Source organism: Dendrobates tinctorius, unplaced genomic scaffold, assembly GCF_039654945.1.
Source record: "Dendrobates tinctorius isolate UK_male_01 unplaced genomic scaffold, ASM3965494v1 ptg000035l, whole genome shotgun sequence".
NCBI lineage: Eukaryota > Metazoa > Chordata > Amphibia > Anura > Dendrobatidae > Dendrobates > Dendrobates tinctorius.
Window position 1 is genome coordinate 3508492 of NW_027361703.1, and position 27952 is coordinate 3536443.

Consider the following 27952-nt stretch of genomic DNA (forward strand, 5'->3'; position numbering starts at 1 on the left):
GCTGCACTCATTCAGGGCCATCTAGGAGTTTTAGGGTACAGCCATCGTGGAGCGGGGGCGCCAATCTCGTATATATGTTTAGGGTGCCAACCTCCGCTGCTAGGCAGTTTTGATATCAGTCCCCTCTGTGTAGGGTGAAGTAGGTGACACGGTTGTTTGTTTTTGTGTGGTAGTGTTGTCTTTTATCTAGACTTTAATAAAGGTTGGTTATTTATCATATAATTTAAGTTATGTAAGGCTCCTTGATAAATACTGTTTTTTGACCTTACTGGTTCTATTTTTGAATAAGAATTTTGTGACCTGACTATGCCATTTTTTTTTTTCACCCCTCTGTGTATGACGGACCCTCCTGGCTTTGTGAAAAATCGAAAAGGAGTAGAAAGGGGAAGCTTGGGGATCTAGTCGTGACATCATTTGATTCAACAGTTTTTTTTTTTTTTTTTTTGTGGGGATGGCTTTCCCCCTAATAACTTTAGTAGCAGATTGGAAACCCCCTGTAGACAGGATATTTTGGTTTCTGCTGGGTACATGATGCCTGCTCGGTTTCCTTTTTATACATGCTTTTTTCCTATTTCTGTTCAGTTACTGGCCCCTTAGGACAGATGGCTACATTTAACAATTAGCTAAATGATTTGCATGAAGCTGCTTTAGAAATGTTTCTTCCAGAATTTGCATTTGTGGTTGCAATAATAGCCTGATATATTAATGAATGAATAGCGGGATCGGCACTGCTAATCCACAACTTAATCTAACATTATTTGTTTTTTTTCCTTAAAATATATAAAATTGTGCTGTCCCAGGGGAAGTTCTAGCTGAAATCAGAGTAATTGGAGGCGCTAGTAGTTGCTGAGTCGATAAGGCTGTACGAAACATTGCATAAAGGATGCTTGGTATCCAATTTATGCATGGAATATATTATACATTTGCCATTTTTTCTTTTATCTCATGACCGTACACAGACCCATAGTTTAATTGATCCATACAAACACACACCAGTTTTAAAAACAAATGTTTCTGATCTGTGAGTAGAGCATGTCCTGATTAAAGTCTGGGACTCTGAAGTGCTGAAGACACTTTTCTCTCAGTATTTTATCTGGATTTCATCTGTTTGTTAAAATAAACTGTAAGCTTTTTAATCCATTTATCTCCTTTTTATTAAAAAAAAAAAAAAAATGCAAAAAAAAATTCAAAACGGATGCTGCACTGATGAAAAACACAGATTTTAGACTGTGTACACACGCTGCGGATTGTCCTGCGGATTTTTCTGTGCAGATTTGTCAAAAACCGCAGGTAAATCCGCAGGTCAAAAGACCTGCGGTTTTTCTGCGGTTTAGCCTATGGTTTTCCCCTGTGGTTTGACACCTGCCATGGAGCAGGTGCCAAACCACAGCAGAATCCGCACAAAGAATTGACATGCTGCGGTTTTGAAACCGCAGCAAATCCGCTCGGAAAAATCCGCTCTGTCTGCACAGCCGTTTTAATTGATTTTAATGGTACTGTACACGGCAGGACCAAAACCGCTGCGGATCCGCAGCAGAATCCTCCGCGTGTGCACACACCCTAAAACTTCACACTGATGTGAGGCTGTAGCCTTGTAGGTGATTTTACAGACTGACCAGCGGCATGATACAACTGTCAATCGGTAAACTTTTATCGGTCATGTACATGCGTGTTTACACAGGTTTTTCACAACCTGAAGCTGAAAAAAATGCTCAAAAAACAACCTATGAACAGTGGTTTTACATTAGAAATGAATAGTTTTTCGAGATTTTCTTTGAAACTTTTTTTTTTTTGTGATTTCTTTTGGAGTGGACACGCTCCAAAAATAAAACACAAAAAAACCCCTTCAAGAACTCGCATGTGCACATACCCTATGTTGTGTTTAGAAAAGGAGAAATTCTATAGAACTCATTAATTAGGCCTAGGGTCCCCTCGCTCCTCTTGTACCAGTCGGTGACATGTATTGTTTAACATTATTGTACTGTTTTTATATTGTGTATACCACATTTCACATGGAAAGCACCATGGAATAAATGGTGTTCTAATTGGAAAAGGCTATTTGTTAGTTATTTGTAAGGTGCAAAGCTATATATATAGTGTATTTGCACAAAACTGTCGACACTTTACCTGCTCCAGCTAAATGATGGTAATTGTGGGCGCCTGTGGTTGCCACTTGGAAAGCGAGACCAGGGTGTCGAGAGGACACTATGTTCTTATTTTGTAATGTGGTGTTGTGCTGTGCTGGTGGATTATAACCTTTCCTGTACTGAAAAAGTTTCCTTGCACTATGTGACCGGAAGGTGCACCCTTAAGATTGTATTTGGCGTCTCCCACTACATTGTGCAATTATTGGCATGTGAGCATTCCTTGACTTGTTTGGCGGCAGAAGTTTGTTGTACTTTTCGGATTATATAATAAGAGGAAATGTGCACTTATGTTCAGTGCTGTATCTGCGCTTCCAAGTCAGCTGTCCATTCACGTAGGAATGTTTAATATTCACTAAGGGTCTTAAGAGAAGAAAGGGCCATTTAATGCAGAGTCCCTACCATAAAACATAGAATGCACGCCACTGCATCCTGTACTCAGACCAATGCCATAGATTATCTTCACTTTGTTTTTTCTTTGTGAATCATGTCAACCCAAGCCGGTTTTCAACTTCCTGACCAGGCCAAATTTCACAGTTCTGACCAGTGTCACTTTGTGGTAATAACTCTAGAACGCTTCAAGGCATCCCAGTGCTTCTGAGACTGTTTGGTTTTTTTTTTTTGCGACACGTATCTCTTGTTAGTGGTAAATTTATGCCTATATTTTTTGCGTGCGTTTGTGAAAATATTGGCATTTTTGCTAACCTTTCGCAATTTTCAAACTTTTAATTTGTATGCCCTTAAACCAGAGAGCTATTTCACACACAATAGTTGTTAACATTTTCCACAGGAAGATGGATAGTCACAAGCCATCAAACGAAGAACTCCTTACATTTTTGTTCCAGGAGTGGCGTAAGGTCACTCAAAAGCAGTGTGAAAGACTGGTGGAAAGCAGCCAAGATGCATGAAAGCTGTGATTAAAAATCATAGTTATTCCACAAAATATTGATAACTTCACGAGTGAAAACATTAGTATTATTGTTTCGAAATGATTATGAACTTGTTTTCTTAGCATTATTTGAGGTCTGCAAGCACTGCCTTTTTTTTTTGTTATTTTTGACCATTTTTAATTTTCTGAAATTAAATACAAAATTTAGTGCTTGGAAATTCAGAGACATGAGTAGTTTATAAAATAAAAGGGCAATTTACACTTCGCCCAAAAATATACCTATAAAGAGAAAAATCAGACAAACTGAAAATTTTGCAGTGGTCTCTTAATTTTTGCCAGAGATGTGTGTGTGTGTGTATATATATATAATTTTGCAAAGGGGACAAGCAGTACAGCATATAATTACATAATCGTTCATTTTATCATGTTAACGCAAGAAACTTACTAAAGACTGGTCACGGAGATGACTCAGAGATTAGTGAAGGAGAGCACTTTTGATTGGAAACGTCCAGTGATTGTGGCTCATGCATACACTGATATGTATCTTTTTGTATGGTACATAGATAATTCGCCTTGTCTGTTTTTCAGTAGCTAAGTTACACCCACACAACTCCCCTTGATGACTCATAACAGGGCTAGTTATGGGATGTGGCTTCAGTTTCAGAAAATTGATATTTCCAGCATTCACATTATCTTCACGCCTTATGATCACATGAGTTTGATATCGCCGTCATATTTTTTTATTGGGATTTTACCTTTTCATAGTAAGGATTCATTGCATGGATGTTTTCAGCGACCTGGCCACTATTGATTTGGGGCTTATAGGCATTTGTTAGTTATGAAAAAATATGCATAGTCTTCTCCGGTTAGTTCTGAAGTTGAAAACGTATGTCGCATCAATATGTCATTTGTACAAACCCCAATATTCATAACTTCCCATTGACGCTGTACCGATTTGTTGCAGATGTCCAGTTTCCTCGGAGGAGGAACAAGTTACTTCTAAAGGTGTTAGATTTTCTGCTTCTCTGCCTCTCAAATCCACAAATCTTAAACTTCATGTCCATTCCCACAATAGATGTTTTGTCTTAATTATTTGGTCACCATAGGAAGTCCTGGCCTCAAAGGGGATTTGAATTACGGTACTTTTTTTTTCACTTCCCAGCGATGCATAATTTCCTCACTTCCCTTTGTTAACCATGTGGTTCTACTTCAAGGAGGCTCTTGGATTGCAAGCTCTGTCTCTTTGAGAGATTGTGTGACAGAGGAGGGGGGTGAATTCCTCCTCCCTGTAGATGTGTTATGGATTTTAATGTTTTCTAGGACAATGGTGATGGGTAAGTATATTAATACTCTTACACATAACTACATAGGTAATTAAGTCAGTTTATGAAATAAGAAGTACTTGGTGCCCCAACAGAATTTTTATCAATTTGTTACACACTTCAGGGATAGTCATTTAACCCCTTCATGACCAAGCCTATTTTGACCTTAATGACCAGGCCATTTTTTGCAATTCTGACCAGTGTCCCTTTATGAGGTAATAACTCAGGAACGCTTCAACGGATCCTAGCGATTCTGAGATTGTTTTTTCGTGACATATTGGGCTTCATGTTAGTGGTAAATTTAGGTTGATAATTTTTGCGTTTATTTGTCAAAAAATCAGAAATTTGGTGAAAATTTAGAAAATTTTGCAATTTTCAAATTTTGAATTTTTATTCTGTTAAACCAGAGAGTTATGTGACACAAAATAGTTAATAAATAACATTTCCCATATGTCTACTTTACATCAGCACAATTTTGGAAACAAAATATTTTTTTGTTAGGAAGTTATAAGGGTTAAAAGTTGACCAGCGATTTCTCATTTTTACAATAAAATTTACAAAACCATTTTTTTAGGGACCACCTCACATTTGAAGTCACTTTGAGGGGTCTATATGGCAGAAAATAACCAAAAGTTACACCATTCTAAAAACTGCACCCCTCAAGCTACTCAAAACTACATTCAAGAAGATTATTAACCCTTCAGGTGTTTCACAGGAACTAAAGCAATGTGGAAAGAAAAAATGGACATTTTAATTTTTCCAACAAAAATTTTCTTTTAGCATCAATTTTTTCATTTTCACATGGGAAACAGGATAAAATGGATGCTAAAATTTGTTGGGCAATTTCTCCGGAGTACAACGATACCTCATATGTGGTCATAAACCACTGTTTGGGGGCACGGCACGGCTCAGAAGGGAAGGAGCGCCATTTGACTTTTTGAATGGAAAATATGCTGGAATATTTAGCGGTTGCCATGTCGTGTTTGGAGAGCCCCTGTGTGCATAAACATTGGAGCTCCTCCACAAGTGACCCCATTTTGGAAACTAGACCCCCCCCAAGGAACTTATCTAGATGCATAGTGATCACTTTGAACCCCCAGGTACTTCACAAATTGATCTGTAAAAAAAAACAAACACTTTTTTTTCACAAAAATGTTCTTTTAGCCTCAGTTTTTTCATTTTCACATGGGCAACAGGATAAAATGGATCCTAAAATTTGTTGAGCAATTTCTCCTGAGTGAACAGATACCTCATATGTGGTCATAAACCACTGTTTGGGTGCACGGCATGGCCCGGAAGGCAAGGAGCACCATTTGACTTTTTGAATGGAAAATTAGCTCCAATCGTTATCGGACACCATGTCGCATTTGGAGAGCCCCTGTGCACCTAAACATTGGAGCTCCCCCACAAGTGACCCCATTTTGGAAACTAGACCCCCTAAGGAACTTATCTAGGCGTGTAGGGAGCACTTTGAACCCCCAAGTGCTTCACAAAAGTTTATAACACAGAGCAGTGAAAATAAAAAATAATTTTTTTTCCTCAAAAATGATTTTTAGCACACTATTTTTAATTTTCACAAGGCTAACAGGAGAAATTGGACCACAAATCTTGTTGTCCAGTTTGTCCTGAGTACGCTGGTACCCCATATGTGGGGGGGAACCACTGTTTGGGCACACGGCAGGGCTCAGAAGGGAAGGAGCGCCATTTGACTTTTTAAAATGCAAATTACTTCCAATCGTTAGCGGACACCATGTTGTGTTTGGAGAGCCACTGTGTGCCTAAACATTGGAGCTCCCCCACAAATGACCCCATTTTGGAAACTAGACCCCCTAAGGAACTTATCTAGATGTGTAGTGAGCACCTTGAACCCTCAAGTGCTTCAGAAAAGTTTGACGCAGAGCCGTGAAAATAAAAAACTTTTTTTTCCCTCAAAAAATTATTTTTTAGTGCGCAATTTTTTATTTTCACAAGGGTACCAGGATAAATTAGACCCCAAAATTTGTTGTCCAGTTTGTCCTGAGTACGCTGGTACCCCACATGTGGGGGGGAACCACTGTTTGGGCACACGTCGGGGCTCGGAAGGGAAGTAGTGACATTTTGAAATGCTGACTTTGATGGAATGGTCTGCGGGTGTCATGTTACATTTGCAGAGCCCCTGATGTACCTAAACTGTGGAACCCCCCCACAAGTGACCCAATTTTGGAGACTAGACCCCCCAACGAACTTATCTAGATGTGTGGTGAGCACCTTGAACCCCCAAGCGCTTCACAGAAGTTTATAACGCAGAGCCGTGAAAATAAAAAATATTTTTTTTTCCACAAAAAAAAAAAGATTTTTAGCCAGCAATTTTTTTTCCACAGGGGTAGCAGGATAAATTGGACCCCAAAAGTTGTTGTCCAGTTTGTCCTGAGTACGCTGATACCCCATATGTGGGGGATGACCACTGTTTGGGTACACGTCGGGGCTCGGAAGGGAAGTAGTGACATTATGAAATGCTGACTTTGATGGAATGGTCTGCGGGCATCATGTTACATTTGCAGAACCCCTGATGTATCTAAACTGTGGAACCCCCCCACAAGTGACCCCATTTTGGAAACTAGACCCCGTAAGGAACTTATCTAGATGTGTGGTAAGCACCTTGAACCCCCAAGTGCTTCACAGAAGTTTAGAACGCAGAGACGTGAAAATAAAAAATATTTTTTTTTCCTCAGAAAAAATGATTTTTAGCCAGCAATTTTTTTTTTCACAAGGGTAGCAGGATAAATTGGACCCCAAAAGTTGTTGTACAGTTTGTCCTGAGTACGCTGGTGCCCCATATATGGGGGGGAACTATTGTTTGGGCACACGTAAGGGCTCGGAATGGAAGTAGTGTCGTTTTGAAATGCAGACTTTGATGGAATGGTCTGCGGTCGTCATTACGTTTGCAGAGCCCCTGATGTGCCTAAACAATAGAAACCCCCCACAAGTGACCCCATTTTGGAAACTAGACCTCCCAAGTAACTTATCTAGATGCCTGGTGAGCACTTTGGACCCCCAAGTGCTTCACAGAAGTTTATAACGCAGAGACATGAAAATTAAAAAAAAAAATGTTTCCACAAAAATATTTTTTTAGCCCCCAATTTTTTATTTTCCCAAGGGTACCAGGAGAAATTAGACCCCCAAAGTTGTTGTGCAATTTTTCCTGAGTACGCTGATACCCCATATGTTGGGGTAAACCACTGTTTGGGCACACGTCGGGGCTTGGAAGGGAGGAAGCACCGTTTAACTTTTTGAACGCAAAATTGGCTGGAATCAATGGTTGCACCATGTCGCGTTTGGTGACCCCCTGATGTGCCTAAACAGTGGAAACCCCTCAATTCTAACTCCAGCCCTAACCCCAACACACCCCTAACCACAGCCCTAACCCCAATACATCCCTAACCCTAATTCCAACCCTAACCATAACCCTAACCCCAACAGACCCCGAACCCTAATCCCAACCCTAACCATAACCCTAATTCCAACCCTAACCCTAATTCCAACCCTAACCCTAATTCCAACCCTAACCCTAATTCCAACCCTAACCCTAATTCCAACCCTAACCCTAATTCCAACCCTAACCCTCTTTCCAACCCTAACCCTCTTTCCAACCCTAACCCTCTTTCCAACCCTAACCCTCTTTCCAACCCTAACCCTCTTTCCAACCCTAACCCTCTTTCCAACCCTAACCCTCTTTCCAACCCTAACCCTCTTTCCAACCCTAACCCTCTTTCCAACCCTAACCCTCTTTCCAACCCTAACCCTCTTTCCAACCCTAACCCTCTTTCCAACCCTAACCCTCTTTCCAACCCTAACCCTCTTTTCAACCCTAACCCTAACCCTCTTTTCAACCCTAACCCTAACCCTCTTTTCAACCCTAACCCTAACCCTCTTTTCAACCCTAACCCTAACCCTCTTTTCAACCCTAACCCTAATGGAAAAAAAAAAAAAATATTATCTTTATTTTATTAGTTCTGCCTACCTATGGGGGTGATAATCGGGGGGTTTATTTACTTTTTCTTTCATTTTGATCACTGTGAGAGTGATCAAAATGAAAGAATGGAATCTGCAGAGGGCAGATTCGGGCGGGCGCACTGCGCATGCGCCCGCCATTTTCAAAGATGGCGGCGCCCGTCATCCGGACCCGAGGGACACCGGAGGTACCGGGGGGGGTGAGGGGGGGATCGGAGGCTGGCGGGGAGCAGAGGGAATGGGAGGGGGGCAGATGATGACAGCGGCGGCAGATCGCTGCTGTCATTCAGTTGCGGGGGGGCGATCGCCGGTGGGGGGGGTGGAATCGGTGTCTCCAGCCATGTCCGATGCTACAGCAGCATCGGACATGGCTGGATTGTAATATTTCATCAATTTTCATTGATGAAATATTACTATCGCTCTGATTGGCTGTTTCACTTTTAACAGCCAATCAGAGCGATCGTAGCCACGTGGGGGCGAAGCCACGCCCCCTGTGGTGAATTACAAAGCCCCCTGTATCTGCGGGTCAGGTGACCTTTCAGTGACCCCGGTCACCCGACCCGCAGGGGGGCTTTGAAGTCATGACGCCACATAGGCGTCACTGGTCAGATTTGAACCAGGTTTCATGACGCCTATGTGGCGTCATTGGTCGTGAAGGGGTTAATGTGGTTCCATGTTTGCTTTTTTTGAAGGACCACATGTAAAAGCGATTAAATTTCACAACTTCATCTAAATTTTGAATGTGTTTTTAAGAAAAAAATTGCCTTGAACTGCAAAAAAAAAAAATCTTGCAACACATTTTATGTTTAATATTTTTGACTTTTAAAGGGAGTGTCAGCACTAAATAGTCGCTCCGGGGATTCTTGGCATGGACCAACAGTTAAGTGTACCCACCCACCTGCTTGTTTTCCATCTATCGCTGCCTTGCTCTGGCTTTTGCTAATTCAAACCTGTCAATCCAGGAAGAGGAGGAGTAGATGGAAAACAGGTAGGAAGTTTTTGTTCCAAACTTAGGCGGTGTATATAATGAGTTTGTTGCACTTTCTCCTTCAGTTCAGTCTGAGTAAAAGTGGGATACTGTATTCAACAATTCTAAATGCTATTCACTTGTTTTCCAATTTTATAGCTTTACTATTGTAACAACTGTTTTTTATCATAAATACTGGTAGCATGTTTCCATTACATTATTGATGGTATGCCTACATCTTGTGTAGGGAATGTCTTTCCTGCATGCAACCATTGATAGTGACGTAAAGTCCCGATGGTTTAATGTGTATGGATTAATAGAGTTTACTGAAGAACAAAAAGAGATTTGTGGATTTTTACATACAGGAGCAGGACGGCTTGGTTTGCAGATGAATTTGTTACAGCAGAAAGAACATTACAGCTATTATATCGCAGAGATATTTTTTAATTGCCACTTTCCATAATGGAGTATTTGTTAACTTCCTAATGTTCTTGTGATGCGCAATTGGTACTTGGTAAAATATTCATGCTCGGAACACAATTTCACGATTAAACTCTGCCCTGTGGGACTTTGCATGGATATTGCTCAGTAAATGACTATAGTTGCGTTGGACTTTTGGCTGTTATAATTTCTTTCTAAGTAAAGTTCCACCTTGGGAAATTGCTTTAGCACACAACCATGGACTATCTGAGGTCAAAGTGAAGAACTCCTTTCACAAGGAACTGAGCTGCAATACCCAACACAACCCATGGATAATGGGGAGTAATGTCTTTCCAATTGAAAGAAAGTGGTCATATTTTATTTTTCTTATCTCTGACAAAGCAGGATGCACATTCAGCCTTGTGCTCATCACAAGACATATTGTAAAAGTTTACAAGTGCAGATATTGAAAGGAAAAATGGTTCTTGAAACTAACGCTGCAAAGATGGCCTTCTAAACTAGCGCAGTGTGCATGTCTACCTGCCGCCTGGCTGAACAGTAATGTGATGTCTAGCTCTAGAGTGTTAGTCTGTGTGCGTGTATTACAGTAGGAATAGAAAGGTGTTAAGTAACAGGTTTTATAGTTAGAGTTAGATACATGGTATACACTGTTTTTTTTTTCTGTGCACTATAATTAGTAAGGTAGTAAATCTTTTAGGTGTGCATTGATATGTTGGTTACTTAAAGCCAGGGCGTTTCCCATTAATGTGTGATGATTGTGAGTAGAGTGAATAGCAAGCATATTTGAGCTGAGACGTGTTTAATTATATGTCTTATACTGTGTAAATTGCTAAAATATCTCTCATAAAACCTCAGGGATTTTCTGTGTCTTTTTAACAAAAAATTGTATGCATACAGTTAATGGGGCATTTCTGTCTGACGTTTTATAGTATCCCACCAAGGGCAACATCTGTAAGGAGTTTGTATGTTCTCCTCATGTTTGCGTGGGTTTCCTCTCACATTCCAAAAGACATTGTTTTGTGAATTTAGATTGTGAGCCCCAACAGGGACAGCGATGATAATGTGTGCAAACTGTAAAGCGCTGCGGAATATGTTAGCGCTATATAGAAATAAATATTATTATAATTTTGACTCCCTGCTGCTTGTTTGCTTGCTTAGCAGTTTCGATGCTCTTACAGAACAGACTGTAGAAAGTTGCTTACAGCCACCTCTCCATTCATTCTCCATCTGACAGTGGCAGTCATTTCACCAGGCTGAAAGGAAATGGGGGCCTCTTATTTTCAAGGTTTCATAACTTTACCAAATTATGAAAACATTTACAGCACATCCTGCACTGAACTACTGAACCCAATTTATTATATTTTTTTTTTTTTAGTAGTCAGTCCATTTTATACCAGCTCTGACTTCCCCAAAATGGACTCCGACTTTCAGCCCTGGTTGCAAGTGTGCCTTCACATCATACCTAAAAGATCATAAGTGGTGCATTTTGGAGATATGGGTTAACATTTAATTAGACCTGTGCTTACAATTTGGTTAAAATAACATTCTAAAACTCATGCTCCTTCGTCCAGACAAATATTTGTGAAGATAAATTCCATCCAAGTTCTAAGTAATATTTGTGTGTTTGTTTTTTTTTCTAGGTGGACAGGTCTGATATGAACACGCTCAGCTTGCCTCTCAACATAAGACGTGGAGGATCAGATACCAATCTTAACTTCGACATACCTGATGGCGCCCTAGACTTTCACAAAGTAAAACTCTCTGCTGACAGCCTGAAGCAGAAAATTTTGAAAGTCACAGAGCAGATCAAAATTGAACAAAGTGCTCGTGACGGCAATGTGGCCGAGTACTTGAAACTGGTGAATAGTGCCGATAAACAGCAGGCAAGTCGAATTAAACAAGTATTCGAAAAGAAGAACCAGAAATCTGCCCACTCTATCGCACAGCTGCAGAAAAAACTAGAACAATATCATAAAAAGTTAAAGGAAATAGAGCAAAATGGCTCTGCCACCAAAAGTACCAAGGATATTTCCAAAGAAAGCCTGAAAGATCTACAACATCTTGTAAAAGATGTCACCAGCGTTACTCGGCCTGCTGTCCCAGTGGAATCCTGTAAAATGGGTGTACCGGGGGTATCATTGACTCCGCCAATGTTTGTTTTTAATAAATCAAGGGAGTTTGCAAATCTTATTAGAAATAAATTTGGAAGTGCCGATAACATTGCTCATTTAAAGAATTCTCTTGATGACTTTCACCCAGAAAGCAATTCCAGAAATTTGAGTGGTAGTGCCACAATAGTGACAAAGCCCAAGTACGTAAGTGATGATGAGTGTTCTAGCGCAACATCTGGTTCAGCAGATAGCAATGGAAATCAGCCATTTGATGCTGGGCGGACAAATACTGCCGATGGTCAAGATCTTGCTGTCTTTCTGGATGAGCTGAGAGAAATACGAGAAGCTCAGTCTCAGCTGGCAGAAGACATTGAGCAACTCAAATTACAGTTTAAAAGAGACTATACCATTATTTCTCAAACATTGCAAGACGAAAGATACAGGTAAAATCTCATTCCATGTATTTTTCTATTTCTTGACTTTTTTTTATTTACGTTTAATGCATTTAAAAGGAATTTGTCAGTGGGATCTACCCTCCTAAACAGTCTACAGTATATGGGCATGTAGGTCATAGAAAGTTGAATATAATGATACTTTGATATCTGTGATCTGCTGTCTTATTCCAAAGAAATCCACATTTTTCTTAATATTTACAGTGGGTACCGAAAGTATTCAGACCTCTTTATTAAAAAAGAAACTGAAATATCACATGATCATAAGTATTCAGACCCTTTGCTCAGACACTCATATGTAGGCTATGTGCCCACGTTGCAGGAATGCTGCAGAATTGTCAGTTCCGTTCCCAGGCGTGCTTTGCGAGAATGACCTTTGACGTCACGCGAGCGCGACGTCGCAAAGGTCATTTTGTCGCAAAGCACGCCTGGGAAGAACCGCTGAGGACCGGGAGGACTCCGGGGGCCAACAGAGGGTAAGTATATCCCTATTTTTTTATTTTAATTCTATTTTTAACAGGAATATGGTACCCAGGGCCTGGAGCAGAGTCTCCTCTGCTCCGGACCCTGGGTACCATCCGCACATGAAATGCTCACTTTACGCATGGTGGGCATAGTCACATGCGTAAAGTGAGCGTTTTAATGCAATCCTATGGCGGCGGAATCGCCGCGATTCCGTAAAGTGAACGGACATGCTGATGATTTTTCCGCAATGCTATTCCGCAGCGGAAAAATCCGCAGCATTGGCACAGCAACTGTGGAATCCCATAGGATTACATGGGATGCATTTTAACTAGCGTTTTATAAGGGCTTCCGCGGCGGCCTTTAAAAAGCACAACATGGGAACACAGCCTTAAGTCACATGTTGTCCATTTCCTTGTGATCCTCCTTGAGATGGTTCTACTTCTTCATTGAAGTCCAGCTGTGTTTTAAACTGATAGGGGTTGATTTAGAAAGGCACACACCTGTCTATATAAGACCTCACTGCTCACAGTGCTTGTCATACCAAATGCGAATCATGAGGTCAAAGGAGTAAGGAGCTCAGAGACAGAATTGTGGTAAGGCACAGATCTGGCCAAGGTTACGAAAGACTTTCTGCAGTACTCAAGGTTCCTAAGAGCACAGTGGACTCCATAATCCTTAAATGGAAGAAGTTTTGGGACCACCAGAAGTCTTCCTAGACCTGGCTGTCCAGCCAAACTGCGCAATCGTGGGAGAAGAGCCTTGGTGAGAGAGGTAAAGAACCCCAAGGTCACTGTGGCTGAGCTCCAGAGATGTAGTAGGGAGATGGGAGAAAGTTCCACAAAGTCAACTATCACTGCAGCTCTCCTCCAGTCGGGCCTGTATGGCAGAGTGGCCCGATGGAAACCATAGTTTGTTAAAAAACACATGATGGACTCCCAGACAATGAGAAATAAGATTCTCTGGTCTGATGAGACAAAGATGGACCTTTTTAGTGATAATTCTAAGCGGTATGTGTGGAGAAAACTAGGCACTGCTCATCACCTGCCCAATACAATATCAACAGTGAAACATGGTGGTGGCAGCATCATGCTATGGGGGTGTTTTTCAATATACAATAAAGGGTTGCACTCTATTTTTTTTAAAGCATGTCAATGTGAAATATGAATAGCAATATGGCTTTTGAATATTAGGAAAAAAATGAATGAGACACTTTGCACAAAATTTTGCCAAATATTGTCTGCCCATCAACGTCAGTCGTTTCAATTTCAAAACTGATGGGTCCCTGACCAGTGTGAACACCTCTCTTAGGCCAGCGTCACACTTGCGAGAAACTCTCACGAGTCTCTCGTCTCCATACATGGCACTGCAGCCGGCACTCGTACCGGAACGATCAGCTGCATAAAAAGACATGCAGCTGCACGCTCCGGTCCCGAGTGCCGGCATCAGTGCCAGGTATTGAGACGCGAGACTTGTTATAGTTTCTCGCAAGTGTGACCCTGGCCTTAGGCTGATGTCTGTCTGAATTCCTGGGTGAATGGACACCTCTCTCGGTAAAGCCTGCATTTATTGATTGCAGGGATTGGTAGGGACCTGCTGTAATTATTCACCACATAGTGAAGGGCAGAGTGCTCGGTCAGTAAGCTAACCTAGAAATAACAAAGGACCACCTTGAAGATGGTTGATGGGCAGTTATTATTTGGCCAAATTTTGTGCAAAGCGTCTCATTCATTTTTTCCTAATATTCAAAAACCATATTGCTATTGAGACTTCACATTGACATGCTTTAGCACAATAGAGTGCAACCCTCTTTTTGTATAACATCCTGATTAAGTCGCCATTGTGGGCTGTGCACGTAGTCTTTGTTTGCAAGTGCTAGGTATCACTATTCCCCTGGTATAAAGGTAGTTGAATCATTTTATTATGTGTGACCTTTCTGTTCTTGCGGGTTGTTTCGGTTAGGGTGTTAACTCTGCAAACAGAATATCCCGACTTTCATCATATGAACAGCGTAGTCAGCACCAGGATTGTAATTTTTATGATTTCTTTTTATATTTATTTTCAAGTCCAAAGGTTTATTTAGTTTAAAGCTTATTTAATAGCAAAATCTATTACTGTCTATAATTTCTGCAATAAGCTGATGGACTACAACCCTCACGAGGCCTGGGTATGTTTGGACTACGGTTGCCTAGAACTCCATTGTTTATCCGTGGTGGTTACCAGTGAAAACAACATGGCACCGGAGTTCAAGTTTGCTAACTGGTTCCGGCCACAATATTTATCGCTGCTCAACATGACTGACCTTGTTCCTTAGGCAGGATTGAATGAAAAGCCATAAATGGCCCTGATTGCACCATATTTTATAAATGCACTAAAAAGTAATGCCAAATGTTGTTTTTATTGGTAAAATAAAACAAATGAGGGAATATGTCATCTCTATAAAATAGGGAAAGACTGATTTAAAGGGCACAGGTCAGGGCTAGTAGAAAGTCCTGGTAATTATGTGCCAGTTCGCATTGTAATGGGTATTGTAAATATTAAATTTGGGTGTAAAGCTGGTATATAATGTTTTTTGGGCTCCTTTTTTTTTTTTTTTTGTTGCTAGATATTTTTATGTCAACACGGCCACTTTTTTCTATACATTTTCTATGACACCTTTTAGTGCACATTTTCCATATAAACCGCCTTTGGAGAACTTTACCCTGGGAGCTGACATCTGATTTGAATTTTTTTTTCAATCAGTTAGGCTGGTTTCACATTTGCGTTTTTTAGCGCTGGAAAAAAACGCATATGTGCGCATGCGTTTTTTCCCCTATATTTAACATGGGTGCGCATACCTGCGCGCTTGTAAGCGCATGTATGCGCTTTTCATGCGCTGCGTTTTTTTGGGGTGTGCGTTTGGATTTTCCAGACGCAGCATGTTGCATTTTTTGGCCCTGCAAAAAAGCGCATGCGCACATATGCGCACGTTTTGCGCTAAAAATGGCCATTATAGCCTATGGATGCGCATATGTGCGCACTGGCATGCTCATGTATGCGTTTTTTTGCATATGCGTTTTTTTTTTTAACCATGGAATTTAGGGGTTTGGGTTAGAGTTAGGGTTAGTTAAGGGGGTTTAGGGTTAGGGTCAGGGTCAGGGTTAGGGTTGGGGTTTGGGTCAGGGTTAGGGTTAAGTATGGTTTGGTTAAGGGTTAGGGTTAGGGTCAGGGTTAGGGTTAAGTATGGGTTTTGTTAAGGATTAGGGTCAGGGTTAGGGTCAGGATTAGGGTTAAGTATGGTTTGGTTAAGAGTTAGGGTCAGGGTTAGGGTCAGGGTCAGGGTTAGGGTTAGGGTCAGGGTTAGGGTTAAGTATGGTTTTGTTAAGGGTTAGGGTCAGGGTTAGGGTCAGGATTAGGGTTAAGTATGGTTTTGTTAGGGTTAGGGTCAGGGTTAGGGTCAGGGTTAGGGTTAAGTGTGGTTTTGTTAAGGGTTAGGGTCAGGGTTAGGGTCAGGGTCAGGGTTAGGGTTAGTTAGGGTTTAGGGTTTGGGTTAGGGTTAAGTATGATTTGGTTAAGGGTTAGGGTCAGGGTTAGGGTTAGGGTCAGGGTTAGGGTTAGTAAAGTCATGGTTTGGGTAGTGTGAGGGGCCACCTAAAAATGTTGGAAAAAAACGCAAACGCGGTAAAAACGCACTAAAAACGCATACAAATGCATAAAAACGCTGCGTTTTTTTCATGCATGCTCATAAAAATGCTTGAAAAAAACGCAGCAGTTGTATGCTTTTGTATGCGTTTTTTCAATGCGTTTTTTTGCGGGAAAAACGCGCTGCAAAAAAAAGCAAGTGTGAAACTAGCCTTATTCTTTGTTCTTTTAAATTGGCAAAACTGATTTTTTGGGAGCCACCTCCTACACTGGCAACTGTTGACACGGTAGCTACCTTGTATTTAACTTTTTTAAGAAGATTTTTGTGATGATCCTTTTTTTGGTTCGTGAGTGATCAGCAGGTCCAAGAATTCATTTGCAGCTGTAATGGTATTCACTATGAATGTCAGACCCTATGAGTTTTCTGGTGTATTTTCAAGTATAATACACAAAATAAGGTAGATTTTGTGGAATTGTTTGTTCTTGATGAGGAACTGAAAGTTATTACACATTTTTTTTTTTTTTTTTTAGATGAACCTCCCTAGCTGACACGAACACCAGTTTTCAGTTAAATGACTTACGACACTGCTTAACAATGCAATAGACCACTTTAACAGCACTACTGCAGTAAATGTATATGGTCCACATCTTTAAGCCTATGGGACCAGCCAGATTTTATTTGTTCTTGGATTTTCATTTTTTCCTTTCCAGATGTAAAAGAGGAGCCGTCCCCACTCTTGACATGCCTGATTTTGTAAATAGTACTTTTTGTGAATTTCTTCTCTGCGCTGTGCCATTCCTCGGTCATTACTTTTAGAAATGTTATATGAGAATTGACAACTCGATATTACCCTTCCACTTGTCCTGGTGTCTAAACTTGGGTATCAGGAAGGCCTTGTTTTTAACTTGTACCCTTCCGAGGCAAGCTTGAAGGAAAGGTTTAGACTCAGTCTGTAGTCTGGAACAAGGAAATGACCTCAACACCTGTACACCATATCTTAGAGATTCTTTCACCAGCAAAAGTGCTATTAACTTTCAGATTTGTGGTTATTTTGCAGGTTACATAGGGTGAAAAAGAACTAGGTCCATCAAGTTCAACCTTTCTCTACCAATTGTACATTTTGTCACTAATTTATCTATAACCTCCAATGTTATGTGTATCGAGGAAATCATCCAGCCTATTTTTAATAGCTGTTCTAGTGTCTGCCATTACTACCTCTTGGTCGGCATTCCACAGTCTGACTGCTCTAACTGTAAAGAACCCTTTCCTATTTAGCTGCCGGAATCTCCTTTCTTCCACCTGTAATGAGTGCCCCCTTGTCGTTAGTATGGTCTTTGGAAGGAATAAGTCATGTGCTAGTGTTCTGTACTGGCCACACATATATTTATACATGTAAATGAGATCTCCTCTGAGGTGTCTTTTTTTTTCTAAGCTAAACAAACCCAACTTTCTCTGTTGCTTCATTGGGGGACACAGGAAACCATGGGTATACGCTATGCTGCCACTAGGAGGCTGACACTATGCAGAAAAAAAGTTAGCTCATCCTCTGCAGTGTACACCCCACCGACAGGAACTAGGCTATTCAGTTTAGCTTCGTGTCAGTAGGAGGTATACATACAGAGACTGAGTATGGCGTGTACTGCCACCCCCGTATACTCATACGTCTAGTCAGCAGGACGCCAGCCCCTAACACAGAAGCGTGTCTAGGTGATCGGATCATTGGGCCTGCTTCCATCTCCCACCCACTTGCCACCAGAGCCTGTCGGTCAGATGAGACGCGGACTAAAGCATTGGATGTTCGACTTTCCCGGAGGAGATACTTTTTCCTTTTTCTCCCCATGTGCGAAAGGAAGACCCAAGGATAGAAGATTAGAAAGGAAGATTAAAAACCTTTATATAGCGGCATCGGGGGCTCCTATTTTGTGAGGCCCTAGTGGCTCTGGAGGCACCTTGTTTTTCGCAGAGGGCATGAGGGGTCTTTCCCCTATAACTTCGCTACCTTTTGTGCTGGTTCAGGGCCCTCTGCCGCTCCCCCACACTCCGGCGGCCACCAGCTGCAATCTAGGTCCCGGCTTCTCTCTGGCCTATTTGCAGTGTTAGGCTCCGCCTCTCATCCTCTCAGCACCTCGGTGGTTAGCTCCACTCACTACTCCCGACCTCAGGGATTTCCATCTTGCTCCCCCCGACCCAGCTGTTAGCCCCACCCCCCTTTGCCGGCTTCTGAGCGTGGGATCTTGTTACAAACGCGCTCCTTCACACGCTGGTTTCCTGCATCCTCCTTGCTATTGCCTCCTGGATCCAGACAGCGTTTTCTGTCAGCAGGACCTGCTTCCCCTCTACTCAGCAGGTCCCTGACATGCTCCCTACGGTCGCCATCTGCCGGCACCTGGACCAGGAAAGTGGCGCTTGCTCCAGGTAACAAGCGGGTGTGGAGGATAAACCAGGCACAGCAAAATTGAGCTTAGAGGGGCCACACTATCCGCAGGGTCAGGGATGGGTGAGAGAATCCATCATTCCTAATGATGCTGATGAAAAAGGTGCTCCAGTCGTATAGAGATCCGTGCAGTCACTGGCATCATAGTACTCTAGAGCCGTGTACTCACTGGTGTAATAGTAATATAGAGCCGTAGTGTCACTGGTGTAATAGTCCAAAAATTGAACAAACCAGCTCACCTTCCTTGGCTTAGTGGTGCATGGAAGCACGAATTCCATGTAGATTCACGTCCAAAAGTCCAATAAAAAAAAATTTTCAATTCATCTTCCATATGGAAGCTGAATTGAAAATTTTTTTTTATTGGACTGGTGTAATAGTACTCTAGAGCCATTCAGTCAAGGGTGCAATGGTAATCTAGAGCCGTGCAGTCGCTGGTGTAATAAATGCCTCACTGGTGTAATAAATGCTCTAGAACTGTGCAGTCACTGGTATAATAGTACTCTATTACACCAGCGACTGCATGGCTCTAGAGTACTATTATACCAGTGACTGCACAGTTCTAGAGCATTTATTACACCAGTGAGGCATTTATTACACCAGCGACTGCATGGCTCTAGAGTACTATTATACCAGTGACTGCACAGTTCTAGTGCATTTATTACACCAGTGAGGCATTTATTACACCAGCGACTGCATGGCTCTAGACGCCCCACGCTACTGTCATCTGTGCCACTGCCCGCTCTACGCCCTCCCAGGGAGATGGGCGATTGTTAAACCTGCCATATGGTGTTTGCCTGGTAGAAGGTTTCATTTGCACATTTCCCCTTGGAGATTTCCGCTTCAGTCCCACTGTTGTGGGGATTTCTGCTATTGCAGATCTGTGCCTTGATTTTCAGCAGAGCAAGGCTCTGCCATTGCTGTACACATAAAGATGCTACTGCCCTGGCATATCAAATGCTTCCATATCTCCTGCTCACAGGCACTCGCCCTGCATCTTCCTGCAGCCCCCATCCGGATGCTGGCATTATACTGCTCTAAGCAGAGAGGGGAGCTGCTCCTACCTCTTCATGACTGCAGTGTTTGGGCCTGACATCCAGCTGGATAGAAGTCCGTGTTACCCAGCAATGTTTGCTGTGGCTCAGTAAATGAAGAAGCTGACCACCAAGAGTTTGAACCCAGGCGCACAACAGAGAGTTTAGTCTCCCTCTGATTCCAAGCCTACTGTTCTACCGTCAGAGAAATGACAGGTCAGAATATACTTCAGGACAGACTTCATGGTGCGGGTTGCTACACACGTGAAGCTGTTATTCTGCCTAATGTCATCAGGTATCGAGGCCTAGACCGCAACACAAAATTGGCTCTCTGCTATACCCTTCTCTGGGTTCTCTCCTCGCCAATTTAATCACAGGATACTGAGAGCTGATTGCAGCTGTGTTCTATCCGATATCCAGGCTTCAGACGCACCATCTACCAGGTACAGTAAGGTAGTTTGAAACTGTCGTATTTTCAGTGGATCAGACGTGTCTTGGATTGACTGCTGCAGTGGTACTGGTTTTCTGTACCGTATTCAGGTGAGTCAGACGCACTCGCCTTTATGTTCCTCGCGTTCTATTGCGCAGTACTCTATCCGTTATCCAGGACTTAGATGGTCCTCTACCAGACACGTTTAGTCAATACATGCCTTCTTTCCTGTGGTCGATTGGCTGCATTGGTCCGGCTTTCCCTTTGTCAGGTGAGTCAGAAGCGACCTCTATCACACTCCTCAGGGTCTTTTGCAGCATCTGCCTAAGTTCCCATGTAATCACCACTCGGTGAGAGGTGTCCGGTATTTATCACTTCTGGTGGGCTGCAGCAGCGGTTGCAGGCTGCTTTCAGGTGAGTCAGAGGCACCACCTGCTGCATGTTTCATGGTCCATAACATCTGTGGTCTGTTAACAGTTAAACAAAAAAATCTACCACGTACCACGGAGTGGATCTCTGTACCACAGGGTGGATCTCCACTTTCAGGTAGGTCAGACATGCTTGTTTCAGGTACCGGATGGTCGCAGTTTTTCCTTCGGCCACGCTCAGGATCTTGAGTGTGAGTTACTCCACAGGGGCTTTTCCACACCTGATTATTCGGGCTTACCTCTAACTACCCGATTGGTCAGTGTACAGTGCTGCCCTCAGGCTATCTTTACTGCCCAGTGTGTTATGCCTATCATTAATGATTGGCCAATAGTAGTTTACAAGTTCTAGTCTATCCTAAGGGCCTTTGAGCTACCACAATACCGAAGCTCCCTATCTATTTCAGTACTTACCTATTCTTTCTTACAGACACCGGATAGAGCCTCCAGCAGCCTTGGGATTTGACTTCTGAGCGTGGCAGGAACAAGTCTCTCACCTCGGACATGTTTCTTCCTTCAGATAGATTTGTATCTTTTTCACTGTTATCCTCAGGCACGTGATGTCTTATACTTAGGTAAGCGGGTCTACACACTACAATCCTCTCCCCATTCAAGAGGGTCTAGGATGGATACGGTCGCTCAGATCGCCATAGGGAATGATCTTCCTTTCATCAGCCTAGTTGTCTTCTGGAGTCAGTGATCTTCCTAGAGCCAACTTTCCATGCATTTCACATACTCCATGTTTTTTTTCATGGACTTTGCTCTTTTTTTTGTTGTACTTTCAAAGCCGATCTAGACTACTTTTTCCATACCCATCCTCATCCCTGTATGCTTAGGTTTAGCTTCCTTTTGATCTCAGTCTGCGAAGTCATCCAGTAGTCTACATTCTACCTGCTTAGTCGGGCAAGCAGTTGTCTCTTCAACGGTTCTGCCTTTCTGAGCCGCTCTGTTAGTCTGAGCCTACATCGTGGAGATGAGATCCAGGGTATCCATTGGTCCTCTTCAGTAAGTCTTCAGCGTTCGGCTCTCTAGCAGGTTTACCGTGGCCTACTCTCAGGTCTTTCCTTGTCATTTTCTCAGAGAACTTAGTCCAGCCGCTTCCAAAGAAGTGAGCTCCTCGGTATATCTTTTCTTTCCTGAGCGCACCGCAAATAAGATTACTTCTCTGACTACGAACCCTCCGGTTTCCAGTCTTTCCACCAATACGGTTCTTCCTCTCCCAGACATTCCTCAGGGATACCAACGACTGACTCAGAGTCCTTGGCAAGGTCAACCTTGGAAACGTCCGCCGCTACATTGTGTCCTGCCCTTGCCTCCACCCGGGTTGCAAAGTTTATAGACGCGTGTGCTAGGTTGCTCATCAGGGCATTCTTTCTGGAGACCGGTCGGAAGAAATGGCTCGTCCTCGCTGACCAAATTTTTCTTGCAGGGGAAGTACATGGTTTCCACCTTCAAGGATCCAGCAAAATCGTTCCTATCCAAAGGACCATTTGGCTTTAGGCTTGACGAGTGAACTTATCCCCAAAGAGGTCCCTCACCAACTTGCCTTTCTAGGGTTTCCCTTTGGTTTGGCGCCAATTGGACCAAATTATTAAGGAGGTCACCAGAGGGACGAGCTCTCTCCTTCCTTAGGCTAAACCTTGTCATTCTCCAGTGGTTTTTCCTCAGCGTGACTCGTTGAGGATCTAGGATGGAGTCCATCCTTGTCTTTCAGGAAGAAATCTTTGTTCAGTATTTGCTTTCTGGGAATCGCCTGATTTTTCTTTTGTTCCATGAAGCCTTTATCCAGGTCCTGCTTTCTAAAGGGCTTCGGAGATTCCAGCATTTTGCAAAGGACGGGTCCATTTTCTTTTTGATTTTATAGCTTTACCTTTCAGGCTCTCAACCACTCCCGGAGTCTTGCAGAGTTTGTGGCAGCGTTTGTGCACTTTCTGTGGATCAAAGGTTCAGTGTCCATCATTCTTAATTCCCTTCCTTTCGTCTGTCTCGGACTTATCCTTCGTAGCGCTCTCTCATCAGGCTACCTGGCCAGAGCGACGATGCCTATCAGGCTAACGCCGCCCTTCCCCCTTTTTTCGGTTCACAGGCTTGGCGTGTAGAGACCCTCTGGCCTCCAGGTCAGCGGCTGCTCGCTGAATCTGTTCGGCATTGGTAGAGTTGCCAGGTCAGGAAAGACCGCGTTCTTCTGGGTTTAGACGCACTCTGCCCGGGCAGTGTGCTCCTCCTGGCGGTACTCTTAGGGCCTCCGCCCAGCACCTCTGTAGAGCGATGATCTGTCCTCCACATGTCCGCAAGGTTTTTCAGAGCCCATGCCTAGTTTCGGCGGATGCCGGCTGAGGTAAAAAAGACCTTGCAGGTGACAATGGTGAGTTCTTCGTCCTGATTGTAGTTGTCTGCTGTTCCCTCCCCTTGGGTACTACTTTGGAACGTCCCATGGTTTCCTGTGTCCCCCAATGAAGCGATAGAGAAAACAGGATTTTTAGTTGCTTACTGTAAAATCTGTTTCTCGGAGCCATCATTGGGGTCACAGCACCCTCCCAGGTTGAACAGCTCTGTTTATTGTATTATACTGTTACAGTTTTAGTTTGTGTTTTATCTGTCTTTTATTTGTTGCTTCTTCTGCTTTCTCACTAACTGAATATCCTAGTTCCGGTCGGTGGGGTGTACACTGTGGAGGAGGTGCTAACTTTTTTTCTGCATAGTGTGAGCCTCCTAGTGGCAGTATATCGTACACATGGTTTCCTGTGTCCCCCAATGAAGGCTCCGAGGAACAGGTTTTACAGTAAGCAACCAAAAATGCTGTTTTTCCAATCTTTCATCATATGAGGCCTTCCATCCCTCGTAATAATCTAGTTGAATTGATTCTAACTTCTGAATATCTTTTTTTTACATGTGGAGCCCAAAACCGGATCCCGGATCCTAGATGTGGTTAATAGCACTACTTACCTGCCCTGCACCCGCACTTAGCTGAACACTGCAGGAAGAAAATTAACTTTATTATCCCCAGCAGCATTCAGTTTTATTCACGTGGGCAGCGCCAATTCTGGTTCAGTACCGATCTGAGTATACTGAAGTTGTAACTGGGGCCCCAATGCGGAGCGAGTGTCAGTTAGTGTTGAGAGCACAGTTACAGCCTCTGCTGTGTATTTTCAGAGCTGTGACTAAAACTGAATGCTGCCTGGGGGAATAGTTACAGGCATCGGGCAGATTAGTAACACTATCAACCTGCAGATTAATACCATATCTGCATTTTATTAGCGTTTTGGCTGGGGACAGGTTCCCGAACATGGCAATTGCTGCTCTGCAGCTGGTTCTTCTAAACCACTGTACCATTCACTTTTGGCACACCATGCCACACGTGCCAAAACAGGACACTTTTTCATATAGACTACCGTACTTTTCTGCATCCTACCTCCTCAAACACGCAATGTGCAGTTGTCAGTTATTGTCAGGCGTGCCATCGGGTTCCATCTAAATGCCAAGTCACATCTACCAAACTAAAAAGACATACAATATTGCATTAATTCTGCATCTTTGTCACCTAGTAATATATTGTTTTTAGTTTAAAGAGCTCCTACCTCCGATCTGGGGCTGGCCTTCTCACTTTATTTAAAAAGTAACTGTCCATTTTAATTTTTTTTTTTTATATATAAATCAATGGCAGTATTAGAGAAATGTTTTTTTTTTTCTATTTTCTTCCACTCCTCGAGTATAATCTATATTTTAGTTTATACAAATCTTGTAATGACTGAGTTAGGAGATCAGGAAAAGGCAGTTGTTGCTTAGAAAGATCTGTGGAGAACTGTAAAACTCGCTGTAGGAGAACTTGCAGCAGAGTGACTGACGGTCTCTGATTCCTCCTTTCTCCCTATAGAATGTTAAGCGATGACAATTAGTGCTTTTATCTCCGTAATGGGAAAATGTGCCTTCACTGAAAACCGATTTTATACATGAATTGAAAGTGAATGATTGGCTCTGACAGAGAGAGAGCCAGATTATTCGGATAAGCTATATTACAAAATAGTATGTACTATTTATTTATTAAATGCAAGTTACAATGGCTATTACTCTTTACAAGAATAAAACACACTGACCGATTCTCTTTAATTTGATCGCACCATGAGGTGGGGACAGAGACCCTGATTGCAGTGATGTATCACCATATTTTTCAGACTATAAGACTCACAACAAATTTTCAGAAGGAAAAAGGGGAAAAAATTGTCAAATTGGGGTCAATCTTACAGTCCTGAATTTTAACTTCAGGATCAGCAGTGCTGGTAGAGCAGAGTCACAGGGGGTGTTTGGTGGTCCGGCGATGATATGACCCAGACTGGTGCGACAGGTTCAGCGGTGCTTGGTGGTGTGGGGAATCCGCCGACATTTTGTGAAAGCATGGAGCCCCCGCACATCCATTGCTGCGATGCAGTGGTTTCTGGGAAATCCCATCCCAAGGCTGGTGGTGCAGGCTCGGCGGTGCGGTGGCTCTGGCGACTTTTTGTGAAAGCCCGGAGCCTGCACACTTCCTTTGCCTCGATGCGCAGATTGAGATCTCGGCAAAGAGATATATTGTCTCCCGAGATCTTATTGCTGAGATTTCAATCTGCTCATGCGCCGCCTCCGGCGGTCATTTTCCCAGAGGCCACAGCATTGAGGCAATGGAAGTGTGCGGGCTCCGGGTTTTCACAAAATGTCGCAGGAGCCCGAGCATCGGCGAGCATCGAGATGGAAGCGTCGGACCACAAGAAGAATCGCCCAACTCCTGCAGTCACCTCGCTAATTGTACGGTATAGTCCGATTATAAGACGTACCCCCGTTTTCCCCAAAAAAATTTCAAGAAAAAAGTGCATCTTATAGTCTGAAAAATACGGTAGTTTACTGGGTGCAGCAGTTATAGAATTAGTCATCAATGCAATTCTTTGTTGATGAAAGCGTGAGACCTGGCTCTTTGTAAGAGCAAATGCAGAGTGTTGTGAGATCCTACTCTGCGTTTTGGGATCCCACAACCCAGAAAAAGCAGTTTTATTAATGTGTGATTTTTCTAAATAACATTTATCTGGGACTGCCTACTCCTTTATTAAAAAGAGAAGTCCCAGATTAGTGAGGAGTACCCTTTAAGTATTGATTTCTGTATGCGAGCGTGACGCTGTATGCGAGCGTGAGTAATTGCAACTACACCCCCACCCCCTCTTTTTTGCTCTAAAATGTATATCTATTTAGAATACATCAGTAAATAAAGACTACTAGATGAGAGGTTCTCTAGGTAGTACTTCATAAGTTAGTCTAATAGAGAAGTGCTTTTACATTGACTGGCACTGTCTGTTTTATTGCCCTGTTTACAACGATTCACTTAAGTCCTTGACGTTTCTGCTGAGCAATTTTCATGCAATCATCACTTACGGTATATATCACTTTGTACCTGAGCTGCAGTTGGCTTTTCAAGAATTACATCTCATTGACAGACCAGAAATTGTGCAAATTATCTAATTGGAAAGATGCCACAGGAGATTGTGAGCTCTTGAGGATGAATCATTGCAAATATTTTTCTCTCAATGTTGCATGACTGTGTATTGGATTTTATGAATGTCTTTCTGCAGCTACAATGGAAAAACTCAGCCATTTAAATAGAGATGAGTGAGCACTAAAATGCTCTGATTCGATTAACAAGTATAATGGGAGTCAATGGGAAATCGCAGCATTTTTCAGGTAGACCTGGAATGTTGAAATGAATGGAAAAAGTTCTGAATGGAAGAGAACAGCATAGGGAAGACCCCTGAAAGCATCGCTGACTCACAGATCGCTCTTGAGAACAATAATGTCACACCTTTACTCCACTTTAAGGACTGACAAAATCTTCAAAACCAGCAGGAAATTGGTGTTTACTGGAAAAAAGGCAAAGATTTTTTTCCTATATAATGACTTTTATGTAAGGCAAAATGTAAAAAGTATTTTTTTTAAAAATGATAATTGAAGTAAACCAAAGTTAAAATTTTTTTATTAAAAAATAGGAAATTTCAGTGTAATTTATGAAGAAAACAAGTGAAAAAAATGAAATCAGACGCACGCTGTATTAGACATAAGGAGTGCCTCCTACATATTCTGTTCAGATTGTAATGTGGTACTCCTAGACTTATAAAGACTATGCAAAAAGTGCAAATCCTGCCAAAAATTACAAGCATGGTCATCCATACACTCTTGAAGGCACCAACTGTAGTGCCTCATTCAAAATATTGTGAACAAATTGTAGTAGCGTTACTCCTACATTCATACACCCTTGAAGGCACCAACTGAAGTGTCTCATAAAGAAAAAAAAGTGGACATCTACACTCATAAAGCTTTTGCGCAAAGTGCAAAGCCAGGAAAAAACTATAAGTAGGGTAAACTGGTCAGCCTTATTCAAATAAAGAACATTTAAAACACTATGTGCTGCTATCTGGTGGTGTGGAAAAGTTAGTGAGCCTGTCGGCATTTACTGTTGAAAGGCAAAAGCACCTGTCTGTTTTGACCCATCGGTGGCACTAAAAACTCGCTCAGACAAGACACTAGCGGCAGGGCAGCACAACACCGCTTTTGAGAGGAATAAGGGAGTACACTGGTTTTGTCAATTAGGTATTGCTTGACCATCTTTAAATACTTTTCATTCCTTGTCAAAAATACTCGGTCATCAGGCGTGGACACTAGGAGGGTGTCATGAAATTAGCCCTAGGCATTTGACAGTGTTCACCTGCCTCTGCTGTACCTTGTGTGTCTCCCTCGCCTTTCCCCCTTGGTTGAAGAAGGAAGCTTGCCAACTGCCATTAGCATTGTCTGATGGGAATTTTTTCAGCATATTTTCCACAATGGCATTCTGGTATAACATCATTTTAGAAGACCTCTTCACCTCAGGAAGAAGAGATGGATGGTTTTCCTTGTAGCATGAGTCTAGCAGGGTAAACAACCAGTACTCTAATTTGGTCAAGATGAATGTAATGTGAGAGTCACAGGAAAGGCAATGACACACAAACTCTTCCATATGTGCCAAAGTCTCTACAGCAAACATTTCCCTGTCTCAGCCATAATGACTACTCTACAACTCTTCCTCCTCATTCCCCTCCCCAGCCCATCCACGGAGGAGAACCGGTATGAAGCTTGTGTGGGTACCAGCCTCTGTTGTGCTATCAGCCAGCTCCAGTGCCTCCACCTCCTTTTCAGCCTCCACATCCTCATTGTTGGCCCATCTGCGCTCAGCAGATGAG

At 42.6% G+C, this 27952-nt stretch overlaps 1 protein-coding gene across 2 annotated transcripts in view; it reads left to right on the forward strand.

Moving 5' to 3' along the window:
* Positions 1-27952, forward strand: part of TMCC3 (transmembrane and coiled-coil domain family 3) — a 146575-nt gene that overhangs the window by 83431 nt on the left and 35192 nt on the right. For both annotated transcript variants that reach the window (XM_073573228.1, XM_073573229.1), the window contains exon 2: positions 11394-12307. In XM_073573228.1, the coding sequence (XP_073429329.1) occupies positions 11394-12307 (914 nt within the window). The remainder of the gene's footprint in view (positions 1-11393; positions 12308-27952) is intronic.